This window comes from Terrapene carolina, unplaced genomic scaffold, assembly GCF_002925995.2.
Source record: "Terrapene carolina triunguis isolate 2854851 unplaced genomic scaffold, T_m_triunguis-2.0 Scaffold131, whole genome shotgun sequence".
NCBI lineage: Eukaryota > Metazoa > Chordata > Testudines > Emydidae > Terrapene > Terrapene triunguis.
The window spans coordinates 13,916,407-13,932,747 of record NW_020664482.1 but is presented as its reverse complement, the minus strand read 5'-3'; the positions used below and the strand labels follow the sequence as shown (position 1 = coordinate 13,932,747).

Genomic DNA, 16,341 nt, shown 5'->3' with positions numbered 1-16,341 from the left:
TATATTGTGGATAACCTGTGTCAGTCTTTAACTAACCAGAACTTACTGTTTCGCAATGGTGAGGTTAACATTTTACTAAAGAAAATACTTTGATCTCTTATCACAGTGAATATTTGTATTTTCCCTTGGCAGGTGCGGCAGAAGGAACTGACTAAAAATAAAATATTTTTTTTTCAAAGTTCATAATGACTTTTTCTTGCTGAGATCTGCGTGTTAATATACAAAAATATTTAACAAGAACACTGAATTTTTAGCTTTTAGTGTAATCTAAATCTCAGTTCTATCCCTAACTTTAAAATTCTGATGTTTAATACAGCTGTCAACCTCTATATTTAATATAGTACCATAAAGCCAAAATATATACTGCTCTGTTTAGTTGTGCCTAATTATTTTGATGTAGAGAGAATTGCTTTTTATTCAAAGTAAATGGCTGAAAAAAATTTTTTTTTTAATGGTCCATTTGCAATTTTTCCTGATTCTAATTTAATTGTGTTGTATTAGAAAATGAGAAATAGCAGAACTGAATTTTTAACTTGTATTTTCCCCCCCGATAGGATGTTTTAACTTGGATCCCAACAGAGTTTTGGATATTATCTTAGAAGTCTATGAATGTAGGCCGGAATATGATGAATTCTTTGTACCTTTGATAGAATCATACATGTATATGTGTGAACCTCAAACTCTGTGTCATATCCTTGGGTTCAAATTCAAATTCTATCAGGTAATATAGTTGTATTTTTACTATTTGAGCATCCCTTCTTCTGTCAATTCCTATTCCTGTGTAAATACAGTGATTGTAAGTTTTTGATGCTTGTTTAAGAAAAAAGTTTTCTTTCCACAAAATACAATTGGCTTGGGTTGTAGAAGTCCAATTTTAGAAATAGTACATTTCTCTATTTATGATACTTTAACGTGGGATAACTTTTTGCATTACATTTTTTAACCATCAGTATATAATCCAAAATGGAAATTGTTCAGTACTATATTTGAACCAAGCATTTTTTAGAGTACATTTTAAGTGTTTGACTGTATTGTCCTCCATTTGAACTTGTAAGAACTTGCAAATTTCATCTACATTAATGGAAATGGTGCATTGTTATAAACAGTAGACTTAGACCCCCTAAGAATGAGGAAAGCATGGCTGATTTTTAGTGTGATATCTCACCATCTTAACTGCAGAACTAGTAATTGCATGCAGTTACTGTGAGATGCGAAAGAAGATAATCGGTTGCACATCTTTCTTCATTCAGAATCAATATAGTAACAGGACCATATACAATGACAGAATTAATATCTTTGATAATGGGGATAGGGAGAGTTTTTATTAAGATGCCTGCTTTCTCTGTTCATACTGGCCCTTCTTATTTTTTAAAAGTAAGTTATACTTTTCTGTGACATTCTTGATTTGCTGTTTCTAAAAATGGTAATGCTTGTCTTTTAGGAACCAAATGGTGAAACACCTTCCTCTTTATACAGAGTTGCTGCAGTACTTTTGCAACATAATCTTATAGATTTGGAAGATCTTTATGTACATGTAAGTTATTTATTTTTCTCTAACTAAATATTACTAGCAAGAACAATGAATATGAAATTTGGGCTTTTTTTCTTTAAAATGTTATCTGTTTGGCTTGCAACTGACCTGTTTCTCATACTGCTAAAACTGTTACCACAGAAACATTCAGATAAAAGAATTTAGATGGATTACCTGTTCCAGTCTTGCACACTTTCAGCCAAAATGTGTCCCAGGAGATCCAATACCTCCTGGGTATTTCAGGCAGGAGCATCTACGGCAGGGGTCTCAAACTCAAGACCCGGCCCCAAACATTGGGGAGCAGTGCCCAGGGAGCTTAGCTGCCACATAAAATAACTCGGGGGGGGGGGGGGTTGGGGGGGGCAGGAAGGAACCGGGGGGGGGGGGGCTTGATGGGCCACAGGGAAGAGCTCCGTGGGCCGCATGTGGCCTGTAGGCCGTGTGTTTGAGATCCCTGATCTATGGCTTGTAGCTCGTGTGGTCAGCTGGGCAATTCCACTTAACAGAGAGCTGCTAGGTGTGTTCATCAAGCCAGGCAACCAGGAAAAAGAATTTCAACAATTTGCGGGGCTTTAAAGGGGAGGGGCGGCTTCCTGTCTAACTGACTCATGGGCAGTAGAGTTCACAACGGTGACCAGAGTGATCAGTGTGGGTTATTGTGGGACAGCTTCTAGAGGCCAGCAACAGTCGATGTAAGTAACGCAGTGTCTACATTATCCCTATGTCAACCTAACTACATTGAACTTAGTTGGATTTCAATACTTTTTTTGTTTTGTTTTTTGAATTATTGATGGCTCTGAGGACAGTGTGCAGTATAATTCTTCAGTCTTCCTTAACTTGATTAGGGTATGTCATGCATGTATCATTCTTTGAAGTGGTTCTGGGAAGTTAAAACAAAACAACAAAAACAAAAAACTCTCCTTTCTAGGGAATGAACTGATTTCTTGAGGAAGAAGAAGGGATCTAGCTTTTTCTCCTTCAAGCTTATTGATCAAAAAGTAGTTTCAGGTTATGTTAATTTTTCTTTACGTATCTTAATACCATCCATGTTTTATTTTCTCAGCTTCTTCCAGTAGATAATGCCATTCTTGAAGAACACAAACGAGAGATTGTAGAGGCAAAACAAATTGTTAGGAAACTTACAATGGTGGTTTTGTCCTCTGAAAAGACTGAAGAGAAAGAGAAGGAAAAGGACAAGGAAGAGGAAAAAACTGAAAAGGTATTTTTTCAAATGAGTTAATTATAATTGTAAACATAACATGGTCATTGCTATGAAAATTACTTTTTTGTCCTTTTAATATAGTGTATCCAGTTGTGATGATAAGTTTAATTGGCTATTTATCTAAAACAAAACCAGAACTGTAATTAAACCGTTTTCTCCCCTTAAAGCCCTATTTCAACTTCTGATGTAATTTTTGTTACGCAAGAAACCCTTCCCCCCCCAAAAGTGTTGGTTTAGTGTCTGTTCCTGAATTCATTCAAGGTTTTATATTCAGTTCTATAGTTTGATTCCCTCCCCCCCTTTGTTTCTTATCACCTTCAATAAATATCGCTCAAGATTTGCCTACCTTTTGTGCTGGTTTAACAAACTTTGGTATGTTAATAATCTTGGTAGGAGGTATCATCATGTAACCCACAATTGATTTTTAACTATGCAGGGTTTATATAATCTGTTACACACAAACTGTGCCAAAAGAACATTATTAAGGTGCAAAGTCAAGCACTTAAAAGTTAGGAATGCCAGAACTAACGTTGCCTGTGCAGTCTCATTGTGTGAGTTCATTGTGATACAATCTTTAATTATATGACCACATACTATTTTTTTCCACAGGACGTCTTTCTCATTCCGTCCACAGAACGGACAATGCTTCCTTAATGAGAAACTATTAAATATTTTTTCTTCTCTTCACAGTTCAGTTTGTGGCCCATGCCTTATTTACTGCATACTATTCAAACTCTGTGCTGAAAACAGTTATTAGTTTCCTCATGGGCTTTCTTGTGGTGCTCATAACTATTGTCTCTGAGTTCTTCACAAACATTAATTTATTTTCATTAATGGTTGGGGGGGAGCTTATCTCCATTTTACAGGTGGGGAACTGAGGGCAGAGAGATTAAGGGGTTAAGTATCCACTAATTTTGCATGCCCAGTTTGAGATGCCTAGGATCTGATTTGTCAGAATACTTAGCATTTTATAGCACATTATATATTCAAGCATAGCTCCCAGTGACTTCACATGCATTAGAATGCTCAGCACTTCTGAAAATCAGGCCCCCAGGGTGTCAAGTTGGACACCCAGAAAACGAGGAGAGCACAGTTGGTGACTACCTGTGAAAAGTTTCAGAGTAGCAGCCATGTTAGTCTGTATCCGCAAAAAGAACAGGAGTACTTGTGGCACCTTAGAGACTAACAAATTTATTAGAGCATAAGCTTTCGTGGGCTACAACCCACTTCTTCGGATGCATATAGAGTGAAACATATATTGAGGAGATATATATATATATATATACACACATACAGAGTTCATGCTCTCTGTATGTGTGTATATATATCTCCTCAATATATGTTTCACTCTATATGCATCCGAAGAAGTGGGTTGTAGCCCACGAAAGCTTATGCTCTAATAAATTTGTTAGTCTCTAAGGTGCCACAAGTACTCCTGTTCTTTTTACCTGTGAAAAGTTTGGTTTAAGTGACCGGCCAAGCATCACACAGGAGCTCTATGGCAGACGTAGTGATAAAATCCAGACCTCCGGGGTGGCATTCAAGTGCCTTAATCATGAGACCATTCTTTCTCTTCCTGCAAGCCCCTGCCTAATTCACTATTCACCTTCCAACTTCTGCAACAAACGAAGTGAGGATCAGATAAGACTCCTTCACTACACAACCCTGATTTGCCCATAACAGTTCCATCCTCTGCACTGAATGAGGCAGGGGTCCTATGGCGAAAAAATAACGTGTGATTGTGTAATTTTTCACAAGAGGGCTGAATTGTAGTTGCACAGGCAACCTTAGTATTAAGAGGAGTTGTGTTTCTGTCTCTCCAAGTTGTCTTTGAAAATCTGAGCCTAATTCTTTTGTAGCTAATATGAAAATAATCCATGATTTTTGATTCTTTTGTTATGTATGGTACAGCTGGGTGAGGACATTTGAAAAGACACAGTTTAACTGCTGTGAAATAAAGTTGGTTGGATGATGGAGCATGATGGAGAGATGCTCATTACATACATTTTTAGCTGTTGTCTTCAGTGCTAGAAATTAATATTGTCTGAAAACAGACTATTGTGAAAAAATCAATAGTTTATATATTGGCAAAAAGCAGTATCCACTTTTGCCTGTGGAGATGAGTTTGGTATACTGAATAAACAGTCAATTTCAGAATACAGGTAGTGCAAGTGTTAGAGGTCACAGGACAAAGCAATGGTACTAGATTTGTACCTCTGAGAACAGTTCCGCGCAGTGAATCTTAGGTGCACTGCGCTGCTGTATCGTTTCAGTGAAGACATGCACTATAGTGATGAAAGAGTTTCTCCTGTTGCTGTAGTTAATCCACCTCCCTGAGAGGCTGTAGCTTGGTCGACTAAAGAATTCTTCCATTGATTTAGCACTGTCTACATGGGGGATTAGGTTGGCATAGCTATGCCTCTCAGGGATGTGGGGTTTTTGCACCACAGAGATGTAGTTTTGCTGATGTATGTTTTCAGTATAGACCAGCCTTTAGTTTTTTGTGTCCAGTGGTGAAAACGAGAGCTGTCAAGCAATTAATTGCGCTGTTAAACATTAATAAAATACCATTTATATAAATACTTTTGGATGTTTTCCACATTTTCAAATATTGATTTCAATTACAACACAGAATACAAAGTGTACAGTGCTCGTGTGTGTGTGTGTAAAAATAAGATAGCATTTTTCATTTCACTTAACACAAGTACTGTAGTACAATTTCTTTATCATGAAAGTTGAAGTTACAAATGTAGTTATGTACAAAAAATAACTGAATTCAAAAATAAAACAAGGTAAAATTTCAGAGCCTACAAGTCCACTCACTCCTACTTCTTGTTCAGCCAATCGCTGAGACAAACAAGTTTGTTTTCATGTGCAGGAGATAATGCTGCCTGCCTCTTGTTTACTATGTCATGTAAAAGTGAGAACAGGCTTTCACATGGCACTGTTGTAGCTGGCATTGCAAGATATTTACTTGCCACATGCACTAAAGATTCATATATCCCTTCATGCTTCAACCATCATTTCAGAGGACATGCGTCCGTGGTGATGATGGGTTCTGCTCAGTAACGATCCAAAGCAGTGCAGACGAAAGCATGTTGTTTTCATCATCTGAGTCAGATGTTACCAGCAGAAGGTTGATTTTTTTTTCAATTTTTTAAAATTTTTTTTGGGGTGATTCGAGTTCTATAGTTTCCACATCGGAGCATTGCTCTTTTAAGACTTCTGAAAGCATGCTCCACACCCTGTCCCTCTCAGATTTTGGAAGGCATTTCAGATTCTTAAATCTTAGATCGAGTGCTGTAGCTATCTTTAGAAATGTCACATTGGTACCTTCTTTGCATTTTGTCAAATCTGCAGTGAAAGTATGCTTAAAATGAACAACATGCTGGGTCATCATCCGAGACTGCTATAACATGAAATATATGGTAGAATGCGGGTAAAACACAGAGCAGGAGACATACAATTCTTCCCCAAGGAATTCAGTCACAAATGTAATTAACACTTTTTTTTTTTTTAACGAGCGTCATTAGCATGGAAGTATGTCCTCTGGAATGGTGGCCTAAGCATGAAGGGGCATACGAATGTTTAGCATATATGGCACGTAAATACCTTGCAATACCGACTACAAAAATGCCATGCAAATGTCTGTTCTCACTTTCAGGTGACATTTTAAATAAGAAGTGGGCAGCATTCTCTCCAGTAAATGTAATCAAACTTGTTTCTCTGAGCGATTGGCTGAACAAGAAGTAGGACAGAGTGGACTTGTAGGCTCTAATGTTTTACATTGTTTTGTTTTTGAGTGCAGTTACGTAACACAAAAAAATCTACATTTGTAAGTTGTGCTTTCACTATAAAGATGTATTACGGTACTTGTATGAGGTGAATTGAAAAATACTATTTCTCATTTTTACAGTGCAAATATTTTTAATAAAAAGAATATAAAGTGATCATTGTACACTTTGTATTCTGTGTTGTAATTGAAATCAATATATTTGAAAATCTATTATGGGGTGGCAAATCCGCGGGCCGGATCCAAAGCCCTGAGGGGCTGGATCCGGCCCACGGGCCATAGTTTGCCCACCCCTGCTCTACTGGAAGAACAGAAAAGAATACCACCGGTGCCCCCAACTCTTTCACCCTCACTACAAGAGCCCTGTAGTCACTAGTGATCTGCTCAAGGTCATACCTGGTACTATCATATAATGTCCATGTGGGTGAGGAGCAGAGGATAGTAGTCAGAGGGACAGATGAGTCACATCAGGCTTTCTGTAATGTTTCAGCTGCAGGCTCCAAGCATGCAGCATGCCTCCATGGACATCAAGTCAGGTTGGCAGATGGATGCCTCATCCCCTTCCAAAGGGGGGCAACGGTGGTCAGGGACTCCTATTTTTCCTCCTCTTGGGTATGGTGGCCGTGAGTCTGCCAACCTTGGGGGCAGATGGCTCCTCTTCTTCAGCCACCGGGGTCTGCTCCTTTCTTACTGTTGCCAGTACAGCATACCTGTTCTTCACCTCGATGGATGAGGGACCTGCATGGGAGGGGAGCACTGTCTTCTGCCTGAAGTAGCCAGCAGATGGTCTTCTCCCTATGGAGCAGCTGGTTCTCCTTCCTCCTCTGGTGTAGCTATATTTTTTCTAGTCGGCTAGCGTCCTCCATCCTGGATGTTTCCTTTTGCATTCTGCTGATGAAGTCCCGGTGCTCCTGGATGCTACACAGATGAGCCACCATCTCCTTTCATTTTAAAATGCAATATTTGGCAACCTAATTTTACTTGCCATAGAATTAAGTTCCATATTCTGCTTCTTTTAGAACATTTGCTGACATCAAAACCGCAGTATACAGCGTTGTATAGGAGTTGATTTCTTCCACTATTGAAAGGGAAACTTACATTTTCAAATTCAGATCCTGGCATAAATATTTAAATAATACTTTAAATGTTGTCTTTAAAATTATGTATTTTCAGTTCACTGTAATGTCTAAATACACCATTAAGTTCAGACTTTTCATTTTTCTAACAGCACTTTGTACATTGTAATGGTATTTAATATAAATTTTCCTATTAAACCAGAAACTGTCCCATTTTTCAAAACAATATTCACTGCTGCAAGGAACAATACTCTAGAATTAGTTTTTAGGTTTGATTATGATTGTGTTGCTGAAGAGTGTGATCATATCTTACAAATATTTTAAATAATTTTTTAAAAAAATGTATAATAAGAGTATTTACCGTATGGTAAAATACATTTGAAATAATGATGGTGCATAGAAAACAAATTATGTCATCTTGTAGATTTTAATCCTTCTACTGAAGAGGAAACATGGGGAGGTTTAGGAATGCATTAAATTTTTCATTCAAATTTCTTGTTTGCTATCTTTTTCAGCCACCTGACAACCAGAAACTTGGTTTATTGGAAGCTTTGTTAAAAGTTGGTGATTGGCAGCATGCACAAAGTATTATGGATCAAATGCCTCCATTTTATGCCACTTCACACAAGCCTATTGCCATTGCCCTTTGCCAGCTTGTACATGTGACCATTGAGCCTTTGTACCGCAGGTAAGATGAACAGCTGCCTTGCATTATTAAATGTTGGGAAATTGTACAGGATAGGTAGAGAATGTATTCATCATGTTTGCAGACTCTGTAAGGCTGAGAGGTGTTGCATTTCTTTGTTAGGACAAGATTAAAATACATTATGAACTAGATTGGAGAAATAAGCTTAATTTAATAAGGACCAATGCAAAGGAGTTAATATAGGATGGAATTTGCCTGCCCTGCTAAATACCCGGTAATTGAGCTGTGTATGCGGGGAGGGAAAAGGGAAGAGAAGCGTGGGGTCATGAGATTCACCATACAGCCTAGGGCTACGGTGTACACATGCTAACAGTACTCCAGCTTCTAGGTTTTAATAGCTCCGGTTACTTTTCTATACCTCCTCCACTAGGGGAGAATCCCACTGATTCTGAGAAAATGCAGATTTCCCCCGGCATGCCTCCAACGCCAGCCTAGATGTTAGCCTAGGTTGGCATGCAGACTATTGTCCTTTATGGAGTGGTTCTGGTGGCATGTGAATTTCACCCATAGGAAAGAATAATTGAATATATAAGTGAATTCTAGCTAGCCAATAATACAAGAGAGGAAGACGTGAAGTTGATAGTAGATAATACATTGAACAAATCAACAATATGAAACTTTAACAAAAAAATGAGAGAATCAAATACTGTATTGGGGTCTTGCTAATTTGTGTAAGTAACATACATGAGACAGTCACTCCACTCTAGTAAGTAATATTTAGGGCCAGTGTTCCCTCTAATTTTTCCCAGGCATGTGTGGAATGAATTTTGTTATGTGCACCAATATGGAGGGGCTAAGGGGTTTGGAGTGTGGGAGGGGGTCTCAGGGCTGCGGCAGAGGGTTGTGGTGGGGAGGGTGAGGGCTCCGGGGTGGAGCTTGGGATGAGGGGCTCCGGGCTGGGGCAGAGGGCTGGGGGGGCGGGGAGGTGAGGGCTCTGGCTGGGGGTTCGGGCTCTGGGCTGGGGCCGGGGATGAGGGGTTTGGGGTGCCGGCTGCCCAGGGGCTGCAGCGGGGAGAGAGGACTACCCCCAGCTCTCTCTCCCCACAGCAGCACTTGGGCTGGGGTGGGGAAGGGCAGGTCCGTGCTGCATCCGGTGGAGAGAGGCGCCTCTCCCCTCCGCAGCCCTGAGCGGGGCTTAATAGGCAGCTGCGTGGCTGTGCAGCTTGGAGGAAGCTTAGGTTAGGGCTCCGTGTTTGTCTTGGAGGTTGCGGAAGTCACAGATTCCATGACTTCCTGCGACCTCCGTGTCTTCTGCAGCGGCCATTGTGCCTCACCCCAGGACTGCCTGAGCAGCTGGCCCGGGGGACAGCCACACCAGCTGCTGCTGGAGTGGCTCTGAAGCCAGCTGCTTGGGTGGCCTCGTAGCCAGCCACACCAGCTATATCGGCCACTGCTCTGGTGGCTCTGGAGACCGCCTGAAAAGCAGTCTTGGGGCGGCCGGAGCAGCTGCTGGCTCTGGCACTCCCCCCAGTGGAGGCCAGAGCAGCCACTGGCCCCCCGGGGCTTCCCCCCACCCCGGCAGCTGGTGCCAGGGCTTCCCTTCCTTGGCAGCTGGTGCCATGGGCCCCCCGGGACTCCCAGACGCTGATGCCATGAGCTTCTCCCCCTCACCCCCGGCAGCTGGTGCCGTGGGCTCCCTGGGGCTTCCCCCCCCACACCTTGGCAGCTGGTGCCGCGGGCTCCCCTGGTGCTCTTCCCCCTCTCCTTCCCTCCCGCTGCTGGTGCCACAGGCTCCCCCCCCTCCTAATATTCAATCAGGGGTATTTATGATATAAGTCATGATCAGGTCACAGGCCGTGATATTTTGTTTCTTGCCCCTGACGTGTCCATGACTTTTACTAAAAATACCCATGATTAAATCCTTAGAAATGGTAGACGTCAGTTATAATACCCATGATTAAAGCCTTAGAAATGGTAGACGTCAGTTATAATACTGCATTTAGTCTTGGGTATACCGGTGTAAAAAGGGAGAGGGAAGACTTGAATAAATCACATTGCCAGCCTAGCAATATGTAAGGAGAGGTTAGGGAGAAGTCAGAAGATCAGTTATTCTCGTTAATCAACAAGGACGGAGCAAGAAATAACAGCTTTAAACTGCAGCAAAGAAATACTTAAACATATTCCCAATGCTTAGAACAGAGGTTCCAAAACCTTTTTTTCACTTTGCCCCTCATCAGAGATTCATGTCCCCATATGCACACCCTCCTCCTCCCCAGCTACAGGAGAGGGATACCCCAGCAAGCAGAAGGTAGTGAGTGCCTGGGAGGCCGCAAGGGATGGTGGGTGGTGGATGCCTGCGGCAGCTGGGGATGCTAGGTTGCTCTTCGTTCACTCTCACCCCTCCGTCGCGTTCACCCCATCAGGCTCAGCTGCCCCATCCTTTATCTCCGTGGTCTCCAAAGTGGGGTGCGCAAGAGGATCCTTGGGGGTGCGCGGCAGGAGGAGCGCTTTTTTTGTTGTTTTTGCTTCGTCTTCAGTTCGGGCGGGAGTCCGAGTGGCTTTTTTTTCTTTTTGCTTTGGCAAAAATGGTAGAGCTGGCGCGGCAGGGGGTGCGTGCTCAAAATTTTTTTACCGATGGGGTGTGCGATCAAAAAAGTTTGGAGACCACTGCTTTATCTGTTGCTGAACCCAGAGAGATTGTTGGCAGCTGCTGGGGAAACTCCGCCTCTTCTGTGCTGCTGCTTTCTGATAGTGTGAGGCTACAGCTGCAGTGAACCCTGCCATTCCTGCCAAATGTGGCTCCCTTGCAATGTGCATGCACCTCAGAATTTCTAGTCAGGCGATAGCAACAGCCTCCTAATGGTATCACCAGGTGGGGCCTGTCGTGTCCTGGAGGATGTGGCTGACTTGAAGGTGCCTTTGCTCCACACTGCTCGCCAGCCCCTTAGTTGTGCCTACCTATTGCAATCCCAGGGGGATGCCCCACAGTTTGAAAACCAATGGTTTAGAATATCTATTTAAAAGTTTGGCAATACAATAAGCTATCATATGAGATTATAGAATTGCCATCATTGGAGTTACCAAGGTTTTGCTAGGTACCATCTATCAGATATATTTTACAACTAATCAAAGCACTTCTGTCCTGATACAGGGTAATAGGCTAGATAATTCAACAGGTGCCTTCCAACCCAAATGTTTTGTGTCTGTGTATAATTTTGGTGTGGGAGAAATGTATAAGGGATCAAGTTGTTGATTTTTCCCTCTTTGTCTAATTCTATCCTCAAGTACATATATGCTACTCTCAATCAAGTTAGTATGGGTTGTACATGTGTATTTAAGGCAGAATTGATTCATGTTGGCTGTTATAAGTTGATCCAACTGCTGGGCACCATGCGCCTATAAGCCATCTGGATCTTCATTGAGTTTAATCATTATTCCTAGTTTTGCATCTACAGGGCACATTCCTGGGTTCAGACTTTTTATCTGAGCCCTTCCTTGTGCTCCTGTGTTGAGTCCATTTTTTCATGGGGATGGCTTGGTAGTTGAGAGACTGTCAGTGGCCCTAGATGGTTATCTTTGTGGTTTCTTAGAGATTGTCCTTTAACAAGATAAGATATCAAATGCTCCTGGGTAGGATAGCTACTGGAATACATCATCATACCCTTGAGCAACGTTAGATGTGAGTTCAGCACATAACACAAAATGGATGTCCTAATCCAAAATGGAGTTCATAATTTGATTGACATATCTCACTCTGCCACTCACAGTAAATACAGTATTTGTGTATGGTATCTTTCTGATCTTATGTTAATATGTTTAGCTGGTAAAGCAGTTTTCAAGTTTTGTATATATATTGACTTCACTGCATTTCTGTTTACTATTTTTTTAATAATTTTTTTTTAGTCTAAACTCGTTTGAGAGTCATGCAAACAATAAATGTTCATTTTTGATATAGCTCAGGTCAAAGGACAAGTTCAATTAAAATAAGAATATTTCACTTAATATACTTAGATTTACTTTAAAGACAATATTTCTTTAATGTGGAGTGAGTTTTTTACCATATTAAAAATGAGGTTTTTATAAAATATTTTGTACCCACTGGTAGTGAACTTGCAGGTTTTATTTAATTATGTAGCAACAGAGTCCCTTTGATAAGAAGAGGATTTGGGGATGAAATCCTGATCTCATTGTAGTTAATGGCAAAACTCCCACTAACTTCAGTGGGGCCAAAATTTCACCAAATCAATCCAGAAGACTCTAGTACACTGTTGCATTGAAAAAACCACTGAGAAAATAATATAGAACCATAGTAACTAAAATCAGTTAACTAATAAACTAAATTGTTTGTCCTGACTGTAAAAGTGAATAGTCCTCATGTAGAATGTGAAATTTTATACTTCTGTTTTCACAGAGTTGGAGTACCTAAAGGGGCTAAAGGGTCACCAATTTCCAATTTGCAAAATAAGAGAGCCCCAAAACAAGCAGAAAGTTTTGAAGATTTGAGGAAGGAAGTGTTCAACATGCTTTGTTATCTTGGTCCTCATCTCTCCCATGATCCCATTTTATTTGCAAAAGTGGTTCGCTTAGGAAAAGCATTTATGAAAGAGGTTGGTAAGAGAGAGCATCTTGTCTAAAGTTTTTGATGGAAACATACTATTCCCGTATGATGACAGCAAAAGATATTTTATTAAATACTTGTGATGTGTTCACATGCTGAAACAGAAAATGTCCGGACAGTTTTTAAAAGGACAGTCTCCCTTTGCTGTTCCCACCCATTGATCTCCTTTATTATAACTATTTTACAATGTTATCTTTTGTGTGGATAGATTTTTATGAAAAAATACTATACAAGTTCATTGAAGCTTTTGCACTGGAAAAATGTGAAGGTCTTCCTGAAGGCCATGGTGAACAATAGACCAATATGGGACCAATTTTAAAAAGTTTGTTTCTCCTCATCTGTTAGGTATCATGGAGAGTGGGGGATGTGCTTTTTCTCTCCCCTTCAGTGAAAGTTGCCAAATCAAACCCCCCATCCCAGTGGTTGGATATGTTGAAGAGCTGCTATTTTCTAGCTGGACTGCCTCCACTGTCACCATGCTGCTGCCATACGGTAGCCATAGAGGCTACCTCTCATATGCTGCTGACAGGGATGGGTTTAATTCAGAGGGCTATGAAACCTTCTAAATCCCAAAGTAGCTCACTTTATTTTTAAAGTGGATCCTTTTGGGTGCTGTTTTGGCCACGGACTTACTTTTCCACAAAGTGAGTGTCAAGACTGTATAGTGATCTTTTTTTTATTTAAAAAGGGCAAAGGGGAGTTTTTTTGTATTATGAACTCTCTTGGAATGTAGTCTTCAGATCAAGTCAAGGCCCCTGGGTTGTTTTTGCTTCTGTTCCAGCAATGTTCTGTTTGATACAATACAGGTTTGGCCACTTTGCTGACCTGCCTCATCTTTCAGGTCATCAGTTCAAAACTATAAAAACAGTTGAAGCTTAAAAGTGAAAATGAATAATATTTAAAACTTGGTGTGACTTGCATCTTTGCACTCTACAATTAGTGGCTTGCCCACTCCTTTCCTCTCTTCCCCCTGCTTTTTCACGGGTTGCTGTGCTCTCTTAGGATATGTCTACACTTCATTGTAAGCTCAGGGTTCGAACTCTAACCCAGGGCTTGGACTCGGGGTCCCAGGACCCCATGGAGGTGCAGGGTCCAAGCCAGAGTCAGGCGGGGACCCAGAGTTAAAACTACATTACTTTGCAGTGTAGACACATTCCCAATGGACTTGTGCTCTGGAAATCCACCAACAGCATCCCACAATCCAACAGGCTGACTTTCTTTGTCCTTTGGACAGTCAAGTTTGGTGGATAGTCAGGTTTCCCCATACTACAGCACCAAAAAAGGGGAGTGTAGCCACTGAGGCCCCAGATTGGGACCCAGGGTTCAACAGTTCCTAACCTGGTGTTACAATTGAGTATAGATGCTCAAGCCTAGGTTAACAAACCCAGGATCTGCTAACTCAAGTTCTACTAACCCTGAGCTTACCTTGCAGTGTAGACATATCCTTATTGGCCAGATACCTTGAGTCAAATAACATCAAATGCTCGCTGACTCAAACTACAGCAAGATGAATAATCCAGTATCTTCCATTTCCAGTAGTAGTTGCAATAATATGATATAATTTTTAACTTCTCCTGCCATTCTCCCTCCTCCACTTGGGTGGATGGTATTATTCCTTTACATCCTTATCAGAACAATGAGAAAGCCCAGTGACTAAAACTGCAACTTCCCTAGCACATCTCCCGCCTGCCTACTTCTGGTGTAGAAGACTGGAATTTGAATGAAAATGTGTTGCGTGCCAGTGCAGAGTATTGCTATTAGACTGCCAATACTAAATTCATATAAGCCGAGGATTTTGCTTACAGGCCTTGGCATCTTATTTAGAATACACAGACTTCTTTTAATCACAAATTTAAACCTGTGACAGAGCCCTTCTGGCTTGCAAGGTACTTAAATTGAGTAATTGGCAGTTTACTGCGTGGTGGTGGTAATTTCTGATGAGACTTGTAAGAATACCCTGGTCCTGGCTTCTCGGACATCTGAACCCATGCACTTCTTATAGGTATCAGGGGTTTGTCTTGGTGTCCTAGGTCAAAAGTTCCCCTTCTCTTATTACTGCATAATACTTTTTTTTAGTGCAAAACTAGAGGTTTTGTAGTTAAGCATTAAATAAATGGGAAATGAGAGAATTCCAGTTGAACATGCAACAAGAATAGTGCCCCTTTTGAATATATGCATGAGGATAATAATCAGATATTGTATTTTTAGAAATAGTTTAAAAAGTGTAATAATTTTTTATAACCTTAGAGGCACATGAACTATATATCTTGTAATACTGAGTACAAGTAACTGTGAGAAGTACACACACATACCATATGCTACAAATGCAGTATAGTAAAATTCTTTCTGACTTCTGATGGCAGAATCTTTGGTCACACACAACTTTTTAAACAGTTCTGTTGATGCATGAGCTGTAAGAGAATCCATCTCTCTCTCTCTCTCGTCTGTGCTGTGCAAACAGGAGTAAAACATAATACAGTAAAAGCCATGTTATTCGGCATGTTGGGGGAATGGAGGTTGCCAGTTAGGCAAAAATTCCAGATAACTTAAGGGGCTCATGGCTGAGGTTGGAGTGTGGGAGGAGGTGTGGGGCATGGGCTCTGGGCAGGAGTTTGGGTGTGGGAGGGGGCTCGGGGCAGGGTGCCGGATCTGGACGGAGCTCACCTCGGACGGCTCCCTGCTGCTCCTAGGCAGAGGTGTGGCCAGGCAGGTCTGCACACTGCCCGTGCCCTGCCCCGAGCGCTGGCTCCACAGCTCCCATTAGCTAGGGACCACCAAGGTGAGTGCCACCATTTTCCGGCACCCCGAAATGCTGGTTTCTAGAGTTTTCTGATTTATAAAGTGCTGGAAAACACAGCTTTTACTGTAAAAACTTTTTTTTACCCGCAGTTGTGCAGACAATGAAATACACGTGTAGTTGTCAGATAGTGCTGTTTTTTCAGCATCACTTTTCAGAGTAGAACTACACTTAGCAGGCATAAGGTGTGTCCTATAATAATGTCATGGTAGTGGTGCAGGCTAACAGCTGTAAAATTCAAAATTTATGTTGTTACTATAAAAATTTGCTCTGATTTTAGAACAGTCAGATCTGCATGAGTGGAGGACAGGTATTAGTCTTAACTTTTTTTTTTTTTTTTTTACCATGGCATTTGTGTGGTTTTTTTCATTTTCTTAAATGAGTCACTGAAGCAAAAAATCATATTTAATGAACATCACATCTATTTTACTAATAACACCTTAGAATATTGAGAACATTATTAAAGATCTCAGCCCACTGACCCTTTAACCCACTTTACAAACTTATCTTACATAGAAGTAAGAAACCCAGACTCCTCTAAGGGCTTGTCTACACAGGGACACTCAAAAATTTATCTGAGTTAACTAAAGGTGTGAATTTAAAATGGATTAGTTAAACTGCATTAAGCCTCTGTGTGTACACTCTCATTAACTAAACT

The 16,341-nt window shown here is 41.0% G+C and overlaps 1 protein-coding gene across 3 annotated transcripts in view; it reads left to right on the top strand.

The window, feature by feature from the left end:
- THOC2 (THO complex 2) overlaps positions 1–16,341 on the top strand; it is a 109,947-nt gene that overhangs the window by 41,669 nt on the left and 51,937 nt on the right. For all 3 annotated transcript variants that reach the window (XR_003899841.1, XR_003899842.1, XM_024195480.3), the window contains 5 exons: positions 555–721; positions 1,442–1,534; positions 2,595–2,750; positions 8,138–8,310; positions 12,680–12,875. Coding sequence is in view for 1 of the 3 variants with exons in the window: in XM_024195480.3 (XP_024051248.1) it covers positions 555–721; positions 1,442–1,534; positions 2,595–2,750; positions 8,138–8,310; positions 12,680–12,875 (785 nt within the window). In the remaining 2 variants the exon portion in view is untranslated. The remainder of the gene's footprint in view (positions 1–554; positions 722–1,441; positions 1,535–2,594; positions 2,751–8,137; positions 8,311–12,679; positions 12,876–16,341) is intronic.